Source organism: Paramisgurnus dabryanus, chromosome 12 (assembly GCF_030506205.2).
Source record: "Paramisgurnus dabryanus chromosome 12, PD_genome_1.1, whole genome shotgun sequence".
NCBI lineage: Eukaryota > Metazoa > Chordata > Actinopteri > Cypriniformes > Cobitidae > Paramisgurnus > Paramisgurnus dabryanus.
In genome coordinates, this window is record NC_133348.1 from 15080903 (window position 1) to 15093110 (window position 12208).

The window sequence follows — 12208 nt, forward strand, 5'->3', positions numbered from 1 at the left end:
TCTCTTTCAGTTTATTCTTATGCTGAAATATCCAAGTCAGAATTTGCCAGTGCAGCTTTTGTTGATATTAAAAGGGATAGTTCACCCAAAAATGAAAAATCTGTCATTATCTTCTTAGCCTCAAGTTGTTATAAAGCTGTATACATTTTTTGTTCTGCTGAATACATGGGAAGATATTTGTAATCAAGCAAAAAAGAAGCACCACTGAGTTCCATAGCAAGAAAAAATACCATGGAAGTCAATGGTGCTCCAAAACTGTTTGGATACAAACATTGTTCAAAATATCTTTCTTGTGTTCCGCAAAACAAAGGGGCGAATTTAAGTTTCCAACAGGGGTGATGTTTGAAGGAATTTCCGAATGGAGTATTGTCTGAAAGAAATGTGTTAGATTGATATAAACATCTTTGTCCACATCTTTTCTTTCATATTGTTCATGTTCAAAGTAGGCTTCAATATTGTGTTCATTTATTGTAAATCAAACAAAATCTTAAATGTCTTCCTATCTTGTTTCCGTCGTCTTTTTCTATTTTCTTAGATAGGGTGACCTATTATTATTTTTTTCCAGATTTTTAGACCCCTTTACTGCATATCCAGATATAAATTGTTTTAAAAGTAAGTTTATGTTATATGTATAATTGGTAACACTTTACTTGAAAGGGTGTTTATACGAATGTCATGACACCTTCATAATCATGACATGACGTCTGTCATAAACGTTTATGCACGTTTATGACAACTGTCATTAAGTGTCATTTGTTCATTTGTGTCATTTTTAATGCAAAGATGACATTGTTTGAGATGTCTTTGTTATGACAACTTGAAATAAACCAATACATCATTACTTGTCATGACAGCTTACCAAGACAAAATAACTGACCACTTTTTACCAGTGATACAAATTGAATTCGTCATTATAATGTCAATGTCAAGTGTTAATACATCATTAATAGTGTATAATAACAGTTTTATAACAGCATTATGAATATTTTTCTTGACCTCAACTACAGTGGTACAAATATTATTTGTCATTAAAATGTCATTAAGTGTTAATACTTTGTCAAATAGTTTTATAACAACATCATGAATATTCTTCAGTTCACAATGTTTTTTTAAGTTTCCTTCATGTGTTTAACAAATAAAATCAATCATTCAATAATAATAATAATAAATAAAATTATATTTTATTGCATTTGGAGACCGATTCACCTAAAAATAAACGAAAACAGTAAAATAATAGGTTAACCCATGCAGCGTTGGGTCCATATCACTGGAAAAACAGTTAATTACATTAAATTAATTAAACATTTTAGAACATTTCAGAACCCTCTTTGTGAGAAAGAACAAGTTCTGTTAGTTGTCAATTTTTAATTGCATTATGCACGTACATAAAATTAAGTATATTCATTTGTCATGTCATGATTATGAAGGTGTCATGTCAGTCTTATGAACACCCATTCAAGTAAAGTGTTACCATATATTTTTTTATATTTATAAATGATTAATTTAAAGTCATATACATTTTTATTTAGACATTTGATATTTTTTATAAAGGAATACGTTTTTGTAAGAGGGTCTAAAAAAATTATGTTCCAGGAAAAATAGCACATATGGTCCATTCAGTCTTGGTAAAAAGCATTTTTATCTTATTGTATAATTCTACAGTATAGTTTTCCTCATTACCAACTTCAAAGGTCATTCTCTCACCAATGAAACATGTGAAATGTTATAACTTGCACATTTAAACAAAAGTGGAAATTTACATTATGTATAAGTAAATATACATCTAACCTATGCTCGAGAATGTGGAAAAATAGCTGATGCATTGTCTGTTAGTTGTCATCTTGGAGTAGGGGCTTTACCTTGTTGTGTTTTTCTCTCTACTGTCCTACTCTCTGTATGTCCCCCGCGGAATGCCGTACCCCTAGACAACAGGGACAACTCCTTCAGCCGCTCGCGGAGCTCCAGCGTTACCAGCATCGACAAAGAATCACGAGAGGCCATCACCTGCTTTTATTTCTGCGAGACATACACACGCAAAGCAGACGGCGGCCTTACGCCTAGTTTGTGGGTTGGCACCTCCTTGGGCACGCTGTTGGCCATCTCTCTCAACATGCCCCCTGCCGGAGAACAGAGACTTCTGCAGCCAGTCATCGTCTTCCCTAGCGGTGAGTCAGTGTACTCTGTACTCTACAGCTGTACATGTTTAATCTGATGGGTAAGTTTGATGTCTTAACCATTTCTCTTACAGGCACTTTTATCAGGTTGAAAGGTGGCATCCTTCGGATGGCCTTCCTGGATTCTACAGGGTCTCTCCTCCCTCCTGCTTTGGAGCCGTGGTACGAAACCAACGCCCCTGCCAACGGAGAAGAAAGGGACAAGGTTCGTAAGAGACGGGCAGTGTCTGTCTCCCCATCCGCATCCCAGGAGCTGAACGAAAACCAGTATGCTGTGGTGTGCTCTGAGAAACAGGCCAAAGTGATCACCCTACCCTCTCAGAACTGCGCATTTAAACACAACATCACCGAAACGTCCTTCGTTCTGCGGGCAGATGTGGTACAGATAAACGCTGGCATTTGTCTGGCCTGCTTTTGTGCCAATGGACACATCATGACCCTCAGGTGAGAGAGGATGTGTTTCACAAATAGGTAGATTGTATTTAAATGCACTTGTTTTAAAGTCTGTATTCTGGCATGGCAATTATTGAAGTTTTAGATTGATCAGTTTAAGTATCGAGCAGAAGGCTGTGCCAAAAGCATTATGTGGACCTGTTTACCACAGTCTGCCTAAATCATATTCAAGTCTCTGGTGTAAATACAGTAGATTATTCAAGTAAAATAATAAGGCACTTGCACCTACAGACATTACATTATTCTGCTTCTTTACAGGATTGCACCTGATCAGCCTTTACAGTTTTATTTCGTACACTGCCTGAGGATTGTTTTATGGATGTGAGGAATTGGTTGTATCCAAATATTGATGTAGCACACACAGTCAATTTTGAAGTGAGGATATTTTTAGTGCAGATTATTGTCGTCTTGCTCCGCTGTTCAGCAAAGTCAGAGCCAGGGGGCTTGTTGCTATTGCAACACAGATCTAATCACTGTGTCGCACTTGAAACCTCTTCAGCTTATAAATCTTCAGAGAGGACTAAAGAGCAGACAAACATCTGTGTGTTCGTATCTCTCAGTAGGAAAGTCAAAGTTAACAATCAAACGCTGCGACCTTGCGGTATTAATGATAACATCTACATTTATCTCTAATGCTTGTTTCCCGTAATTTAACAGCGCACTCTGGGGGACAAAATGTGCACTGCCACGGTCTCAGCTCTTGAATAATATAATAAGGGGTGAGATATCCCAGAGCTAAATATGTGTTTCTTTGTGCCGTGTTGCTGTTAGTCTGCCAGGGTTGAGACCGCTGCTGGATGTAAATTACTTGCCACTGACAGATATGCGGATAGCGAGAACGTTCTGCTTCACCAACCTCGGCCAGGCCTTGTACTTGACCTCACCTACTGAGATTCAGAGGATCACTTACTGTCAGGAGGTCTGCGAGAACCTACAGGTGAGAAAGCCTTTCTGTTGTTTCAGTAGTGTAGTAACATTTATTTAAAATAATAAGGGTGATGATAATTGGTTTGTGTAACAGGAGATGCTAGGGGAGCTGTTCACCCCGGTGGAGACGCCTGAAGCTCCTAACAGGGGATTTTTTAAGGGTCTCTTCGGAGTAGGAGCACAGTCTCTAGACAGAGAGGAACTATGTGAGTTCTCTTTCCATTATCTGCTTAATACTGTACATTTCAGATGCTCAATAATCACAGCCCACAGAGGCTAGTTGTCACACCACAGTATAGTCCAATAAATATTTCCCAGACTATTAAAGGTCTGTTCCAAACATGTCCTTGAAACTGATTTAAACAGTAGTGCAATTATGAAACACAACATGATGAACAAAACAGCAAGGTAACATGGAAAGATATTAAATCCTTGTGTTGGTACAGAAATAATATTAAAACGTAACAAACATGATAAAAAATGTGCCAGCCTTTTTCAGCCTGACAAAAGTACTTTTAATTAAAGGAAAACAGCACCATTTTTCAATATTTTACTATGTTCTTACATCAACTTGGATGAATAAACACATACCTATCTTTTTTAAATGCGTGCACTTAATCTTTGTACAGTGCGTCATGAATATGTTAGCATTTAGCCTAGCCCCATCCATTCCTTAGGATCCAAACAGGGATGAATTAAGAAGCCACCAAACACTTCCATGTTTTTCCTATTTAAAACTGTTACATGAGTAGTTACACGAGTAAGTACAGTATGGTGGCACAAAATAAAATGTGGTGGATAAAAATGAGAACTATATTGTATGGCGGAAGAGCACTTAGTTTGCAGCATACTCCCCCTGAATACTCCTCTGGCTCAAACTTCCTTCAATATTACTGCACCTGAGGTTGAAGTGCTGCAAACTAAGTGCTCTTTTGCCATACAATATAGTTCTCATTTTTTATCTGCTTAAAAAAATCGCTGCGTTTTATTTTGTGCCACCATACTTACTCGTGTAACTACTTGTGTAACAGTCTTTAAATAGGGAAAACATGAAAGTGTTTGATGGCTTCTAAATTCATCCCTGTTTGGATCCTAAGGAATGAATGAGGCTAGGCTAAATGCCAACACATTCACGATACATAAGTGTACGCATTAAAAAAAAGATAGGTATGTATTAATTTGTCTAAGCTGAGATAAGAACATAGTAAAATATAAAAACTGTGGTGTTTTCCTTTAAAGTTTACCTTTATTATAAACAGTATTGGTGAACCGTCCATATACTATATGTATGTGGTTACTAACATACAATCAGGAACATACTGATGTAAAGTTAGTAACCGTATACAACAACATGCCTATATAGTCATATAGGTGTGTTCCTATAGCTTAGTTTGTAGACAATTGTGTTAGCAGTGCAAAGGTTTGGGTTTGATGCCCAAGGAAGGATTAAATGTGTCTGCAAATGTAATTAAACCTTTTGACAACTTTACAATGTGACAACTATCCCCAATGTCCCCCATACTGTACCATTTTGTTTACTCCTGTAATTCTTATCAGTCGGAGAAACAGGGGCCGGAAGACCATCTCGCAGTCTTGCTCAGCACATTCCAGGTCCTGGGGGTATAGAAGGCATGAAGGGGGCAGCGTCTGGCATCGTGGGTGATCTGGCTCGAGCTCGGATAGCACTGGATGAGAGAGGACAGAAACTTGGCGATGTGGAAGAGCGAACAGCAGCCATGATGGCCAGCGCTGACTCATTCTCCAAACACGCACATGAGGTACAGCAGGTTCACAGCTCTACCAGTGATAACTTTAGTAACACAATCATTTTATTTAAGTAAGGGATAATGTAGAGGCAGCCGGTAGTTATTGGGAAATAAGCCCCGACAGTGTGATCAGTCTTGTATCACACTGAAGGGGCTTATTTCCCAATAACTACCAGCTGCCTCTACATTATCCCGCTTATTACACAGCTACTTGCCACATAAGAAAAAAAAACTGGACATGAATATGAATTTGAAACATTTTATTGGCATATTTGTTTTAAATTAACATTTTTATCCTTCCGCGAAACTTTGCACAGATGCATAAAATGATCGTAATACCTTATTAAGATCCTCTGCTTCATACTTGTCTCCATTTTTTCTCTTTTAGCCAGTCTTTGAGAAGTTTTAATGCCCATTCTGTATTTTTTTGTGTGTTGGCTTCGTAGCTGTCATGCTCTATTTTGTCAAGTTCAGTCTCAGTAAGCTGTCTGTGTCTTGTCGTGGTTGTCGAGTGTTTGTCACAAGATGGCACCAAACAGACAGTAATCTTTATTGATCTTTATTGGCGCGGAGCGATTTTACTCGTGCAAGTAGTCCGGCTATGCGTTATTATTTTGGAGCGGTTATTATTTGAAAAGAACGAACCTGCAAATGTCTCAACTGACCAATCAGAATCAAGCATTCCAGAGAGCCGTGTAATAAATATTGGTAACACTTTACAATAAGGATGTACTTGTTAACATTCGTTAATGCTTTAGCTAACCTGAACTAACGATGAATAACACTTTTATAGCATTTATAATTGTAGCATTTGCTAATATTTTTTTTATAAAAGTGTTAAATTATTCAAAGTGTTTACAATAGTTAATGCACCATGAGCTAACATAAATAACTGCAATGATGTTAACAAGCATATTCAAAGATTAATAAATGCCAAAAAGTTGTATTTCTTATTGTTACTTCATGTTGGCTAATGCATTAACAGATACTACCGTATTGTAAAGTGTTACCAAATATACCTAAACATTTATAGTGGATTTAAAATATCTAAGACCATGCTTTATAGCATTTTTACTAGCTTTTGTGATGTAAAAAATGTGCTCATCTGATTAGTAACTAAAAAAATGCATAATCTTAAATATTTTTTCTTTATTTACATCCAAACACGTCCTTGTTTTTGTTTTTTTAAAGTAACTGTGAAACTTTCTTCAAAATAAACTTTCAGATAAATGAATATTCATAAATAAATAGCTGTAACTTTTTCCCACTTTTACTCTATGCTACAGATGATGCTGAAGTGTAAGGATAAGAAATGGTACCAATTCTGATCTCCAGAAAACCGCAGAGCCCAGCAGGACTCAGGAGTTCCTTTACACAGCCTTGTTCATCTCTCTTCTGTGTCCCATTCCCTGTCTTCAACTCTCCTCTGCTGGACCAGTGGGATCCTTCGCTCTTTCCTAGCACAATATTACATACGGTCTGCTCACAGAACTGAGGCACAGACTGAGAGAGACCCCAGTTTGAGGAACACCATACCATGACTGTGTCTACTCTTCTGTTTTCATTTGTTCGTTTAATATTGCCAATCCTCTCTCATGGCGGCTTCGCAGGCCATGAAACTCCATTTCTTCTCTCAGTCTTTGAATTGTTTTTGTGCTGTTGTTGGAGAGCAGCACTTAGACAAAAAAGACAAATAAACTTAACAAACAAACAAAAAAATACAAGAAGTAAAAAACAAACATCATAAAAAAATTTAAAAGTGAAAACCTGCATAATTCTATATAAATCTCCAATTTAAAGTCTGTTTATTGCCATATTTGCTATGGACTGTCAAAAGGAAAACGTAAATATGAAGACACTGGGTGAAGAATGGAAAGATTCTTTATTCACAAGAAATGATGTCGTAACATAAAAAAAACTTTTCGGAAGAAGAGACATCATCCCTTCTCCTAAAATGTACTCAATATATTTGTGTAAAATCACTTTTTCTTAAATTATCTCAGTTTATTTCATTCCTATTTAAATATTTTATTTATTTATTTATTTATTTATTAGCAAAGTACTAGATCTTAAAATAATTCAAATGCTTTTTGGGTGATATTTTTAATTATTGTGAATACAATAATGCTTTACATTAAAGTACCATCTACAGATGGTTATATATGCCTGAAAGATAAGCCAGAGGTAGAAATGAGGCCTCTACATGGAAAATAAATGGAATTGTAAATTAACTATTTAGAAACCAAGCATGGGGGTTTATTCATGGTATTTTCATGTGATACATTATACAGATGTGTCAACGTTTTATGAAACTCAGCACAGAAAATATCTGGTCTCGGCAGAGTTGTGAAAGGAGGCAAATGTGAAGGGTTTGCTCACCCAAAAGTACAAATTTTGTCATTATTTACTCACCCTTGTTTCATTCAAACACCTGTAGTTTGTTCATTACTCGAAACCAAACCGAGCCTTTTTAAAAACGATTGTTTTTTTGTGCTTACAAGCCAAGGAAGTGGTTTGTGACTACCTCGTCTCAAGCTGCAAAATAAATCCATGTGAATTCTTCGCAAGAAATGTAATTTTAAATGATGTGTATCAACCACAACATACAGTATCAGCAATATCCACATGAAACTATAGAAGTGCACAGAAAATAAAGGTGCTTCACAATGCCATTCAAGAACCATTTCTGGTTCTCTATCCAACCTTTAACATCATAATAATTCTTCTGTATAAAAAAAAAGGTCTGTATAGAAATGGTTATTTGAAGAACCCTTGACTAAATGGCATTGCTGTGAAAAACTTTGCTGTGAAATTTTTTTAAGCACCTTTATTTTTTTTTAAAGTGAATTCCATTGGTCAAGACTGTTTGTGTTCATTTTAAATAATAAAGAAAACCATTGAGGGTTTGGATGAGCAAATATTGATCAAATGTTCATTTTTGGGTGAACCAACCATTAAAAAAAACGTATCTATCAGTCATTGAATGGAGACAGCCATATAGATTTCAATAGCTTGAACATTTGTTGTTATTTTAAGACTGAAAATAAAGGTATTGCCTCTGGGATTTGATTTTGGCCATTAGACAAGTTTTCTATTTATCCATACTGTATAGACTAAACAACATTAACATAGACACTAGTTTACCATGTAGGGATTGTGCTTCAGTAAATATTTGGCTGAGTTTGTTTGATCGTACACATTTCATTTGTCAAATTATAAAAGCACTTAATATTTGGAAATGGCTCTGTCATACATGTTTTCTTCAAAATCACTTTACCACACAAATCTGTTAAAATCGGACTTATCTGTGGTGACTAGAGCAAGAAACAGGGCATAAGGTTTTCACTGACTTTGGAACGTCATTCATAGTTTGTGTCATAGTAATATTAATGAAACAAGCTATAATATTATCATCCTTCTTAGAGTGATGTTTCATGGGTAATACAGATAATGAGTTTGGCTGTTTGTCTCCCGTGCTATAGATTAATATGTATATGCCATACAGTATGTTTTCAATGACATCACCATACTGTCTACATCTGTGAAAGCACCAAAAGGTGCAAGCTGTACATTCAGTACCAGAAATAAGAAAGTAAGGCAAATCACAGTGTGCGATAATGTCCGTTCTCCCTTGAAACCACACTTTAGTGCCATTATATAATTATTATTTGTGGTTTGCAAGAAATGCTGCTATATATGTTGCATTGACTCACGTGACCCATTTTCATTTAAGGAATTAATATTGATGTATTGACCATTGATTCTCACTTGCCTCTCTGCCCAAAGTTATTGCCATTCTGTGAATGAAGTAGTTTGACAATCTGGGACCATAAATCGAGAGTGGAAGTTGCCATACTGACCCTATAAGACAGTTGCCATATCTTTTCAAACGCCAAAGATTTTCTTTCATTGAGTTGCGTATTCCACTGACTGTGAAAGCTATATGTGTCTGCATATTCCACCAGTAAAAGTGTTGAGGACTGTCCTAATGTTTTTGGCTGTGTGCTACCATTAAAAGTGGAGTCTGCCTTTTGTGTGTTTCGTATGCCGTATTTCAACAAAAATGTGGGGGAAAAAGAATTACAAGCAAATTAAGCCAATCTCTCTCAGACTATAAATGTTTCTCTGTGTTGGACTCTGTGTAGATGTGTTTTCATGCCATGGTGTAATAGTAATTCTGAATACCGGGTTTGTTTATGAATATCCCGCTCATGTCATTTCTCCTTATTAAGTAATTCAATTATATTTGTAAAATGTGTATTTTTCTCTGCAGTACTGTATTTCCCTGAATAGATATCATTGTCATATTTTTAATCATCAATTATTAAAAAATTATTTTTATATATGCTTTGGGTAGGAAGTATTCTGAGCTCATTCAAATGGATTATACAGTACGTGTGCTGTGTTACTTGTTGCCATATCTTTGTTTTCTGTTGTGTGGTCTGTTTGTTCTTGCCATAATTGACAGGGTGATTTTGACTTTAAATCGAGTGAGTGTGCATTCCTTTGAAACTTTGCATACAAGACCAGCGAGTTCAGTATCAAGACATGAGAATGTGTCGGGTTTTAACACAACCAGGGTGAGGGCTGTCAGAGAATCACTATGATTAATAAAGAGAAATGATGTTTGCCGTTGCTTGAAAATGTCTTGCATTTTTACATGCGCTTAATTTATGAGTGATAAAACATTTTAAGCTTTCAAGTGATTAATATTTATGTTTCAAAACCAAAAATTATTAGTTAAAATTATTATTATAATAAATTGGTATTTATAGGGAAAGGGAAACTGATGTTTTGGGATGCTATTTTGTCATTGTCAAACAAACAAGTATTCAGTCATGTTGAACTGTAGTGCTGTACAGTACATGTCAGTAATAAGTTCAATGTCCATAAAGACTCAGAATCCCTTAATAAAACTGAATGATCTCACCTTTAGTTTATTTATGTTTCCTAAACGTTTCGGATTCACTGTTGATGTGAACCTGGTTGTTTGCCCTTCATAATCCTTCGTGAGTAAAGAGAGAGAAAACAAGTTATCTGAATTTTCCTGTTACTTTCTTGGCTTTATTTAATTGATTCAATTCGTAATGGTTCATGTTGACTTTCAGTGAATTGTTTGTCTCAGACAGAACATTCTTACCTGAAATATTACACTTTTAACATGCAGAAGAGCCTCGTTCATTTACTGTCCTGAATTTAACGGTTATCAGTGGGTTGCAGTATTTTCTCATTGTAGCCAATTTCTTGTACAGTTTTATGCAAATTTCACATGGATGTTTATGACTATCTGCTGCCACAAACGGTTTAGAATTTCTGTAGATAGAAATTACTGTGCAATGGAAAATAAAAACTATTTAAAAATCTGTGTTGTGCGGCTTGCAGTTACACTTCTGATTTCTAGGAATGTGCATGTGAATATTGATGATTCTATTATTGATAGTTTGTAATGTATTTCTTTATTGTTGTTATTTATTAATAATAGTTTAACTACAGTCATAATGTTTCTATATGTAGTTGAGTCGTATACACAAAATAAATGATGCTAAATAGCACTAAAAGTGGGTTACTGTCTCGTAATCATACGGGAACCATTTAAAGTGCCATATAGCACCTACGTAGTACCTGTGTACAGTAGAACCCTATTGTGCATAGAACCATGTCTGGTTCTATAGTGGTACGATATCACCCCCGTATGGTTCTTCATAGGTGCTATATAGCATTAAAAATGGTTCCCCTGTGACTACAAGCTTTTAGTGCTATTTAGCACCATTTTTTTTTAGAGTGCTTGCAGGATCTGCAAAATATTAATATTTTTAAAAATAAGAGAAATTCATAATTTTTTAAATACTGCCCTGCAATACGATATTTCACATGATGGATGTTTAAATATGCTCCAAAGCATAAAAATAACTAATTTCTGAAGTTTACAATTGGTTCTTAATACTGTGTGATGTTACTCTTATATTTTGTAATAGTTGTTTATTAATTATTTGTTGGTACCGAGCCTTCTGAGCAAATGTATTCCTTTTTTAGCAGTGCTGGCTTTATGATTTTGAGATTATTACCAAGTATTTATGAATACTAAGCATCAAATCAGTATGAATATTTCTAGAATTCATATAACAAGGCTTAAAAGAGCCTGAAATATTTTTAACAGTGTTGGGGGTAACGCATTACAAGTAACTTTCATTACGTAATAATATTACTTTTCTGAAGTGTTAGATCTGGTCTCCACACCACAGACAAAATAAAAAACGATCCAGCCCCGGACACCAGATCACGTCAGAAAACATAAGTTTACTTTGTTAAAGCATCTGTCAGATACAAGGCTGATCAATCATTGTTAGAGAGCATAAACAGAGTCGTGAGACGGAGGTTTAGATGATAAAAATAGAACAGAGTTTTATTGATGGACAGATAGTTTCAGTTGCATATGCCTCAATGTTCAAACCTCGTCTACCCCAGGAATACAGCATGCACGGTTATATCCAAAATTGCTCAGCTGCATCATCCCTTAGACCTTGGGCTTCCATAAACATTCTCTTTATCTATCTTGTTTACACACAGACAGAACAGTTCTATGAAACTTCCCAAATGTGAAACTGAACCACAAAGATACATATAAAATATAGAAATACAATGAATTAATGAATGATATAATAAAATATAGAAATATAATAATGAATGAATAAATGAATAATGAATAAAAACAATAATGAATAAATGAATTAATAAACAATAATGTAATAATAAAAATGATAATAATGAAATTGATAATGATAAAATGATATTAAATAATCAAATACAATAATTAAATGGATAAAAACTAATGATTATAAAATGATTATGATAATTATGTAAATAAATGATTAAAGATAAAAAACACAA

At 35.1% G+C, this 12208-nt stretch overlaps 1 protein-coding gene across 1 annotated transcript in view; it reads left to right on the plus strand.

Moving 5' to 3' along the window:
• stxbp5a (syntaxin binding protein 5a (tomosyn)) overlaps window positions 1-10683 on the plus strand; it is a 117444-nt gene extending 106761 nt beyond the window's left edge. Inside the window, exons 23-28 of the mRNA XM_073811406.1 lie at window positions 1883-2165; window positions 2249-2618; window positions 3399-3564; window positions 3649-3760; window positions 5112-5332; window positions 6607-10683. Of these exons, the coding sequence (XP_073667507.1) occupies window positions 1883-2165; window positions 2249-2618; window positions 3399-3564; window positions 3649-3760; window positions 5112-5332; window positions 6607-6648 (1194 nt within the window). The 3' untranslated portion in view covers window positions 6649-10683. The remainder of the gene's footprint in view (window positions 1-1882; window positions 2166-2248; window positions 2619-3398; window positions 3565-3648; window positions 3761-5111; window positions 5333-6606) is intronic.
• Window positions 10684-12208: the final 1525 nt, after the last annotated feature.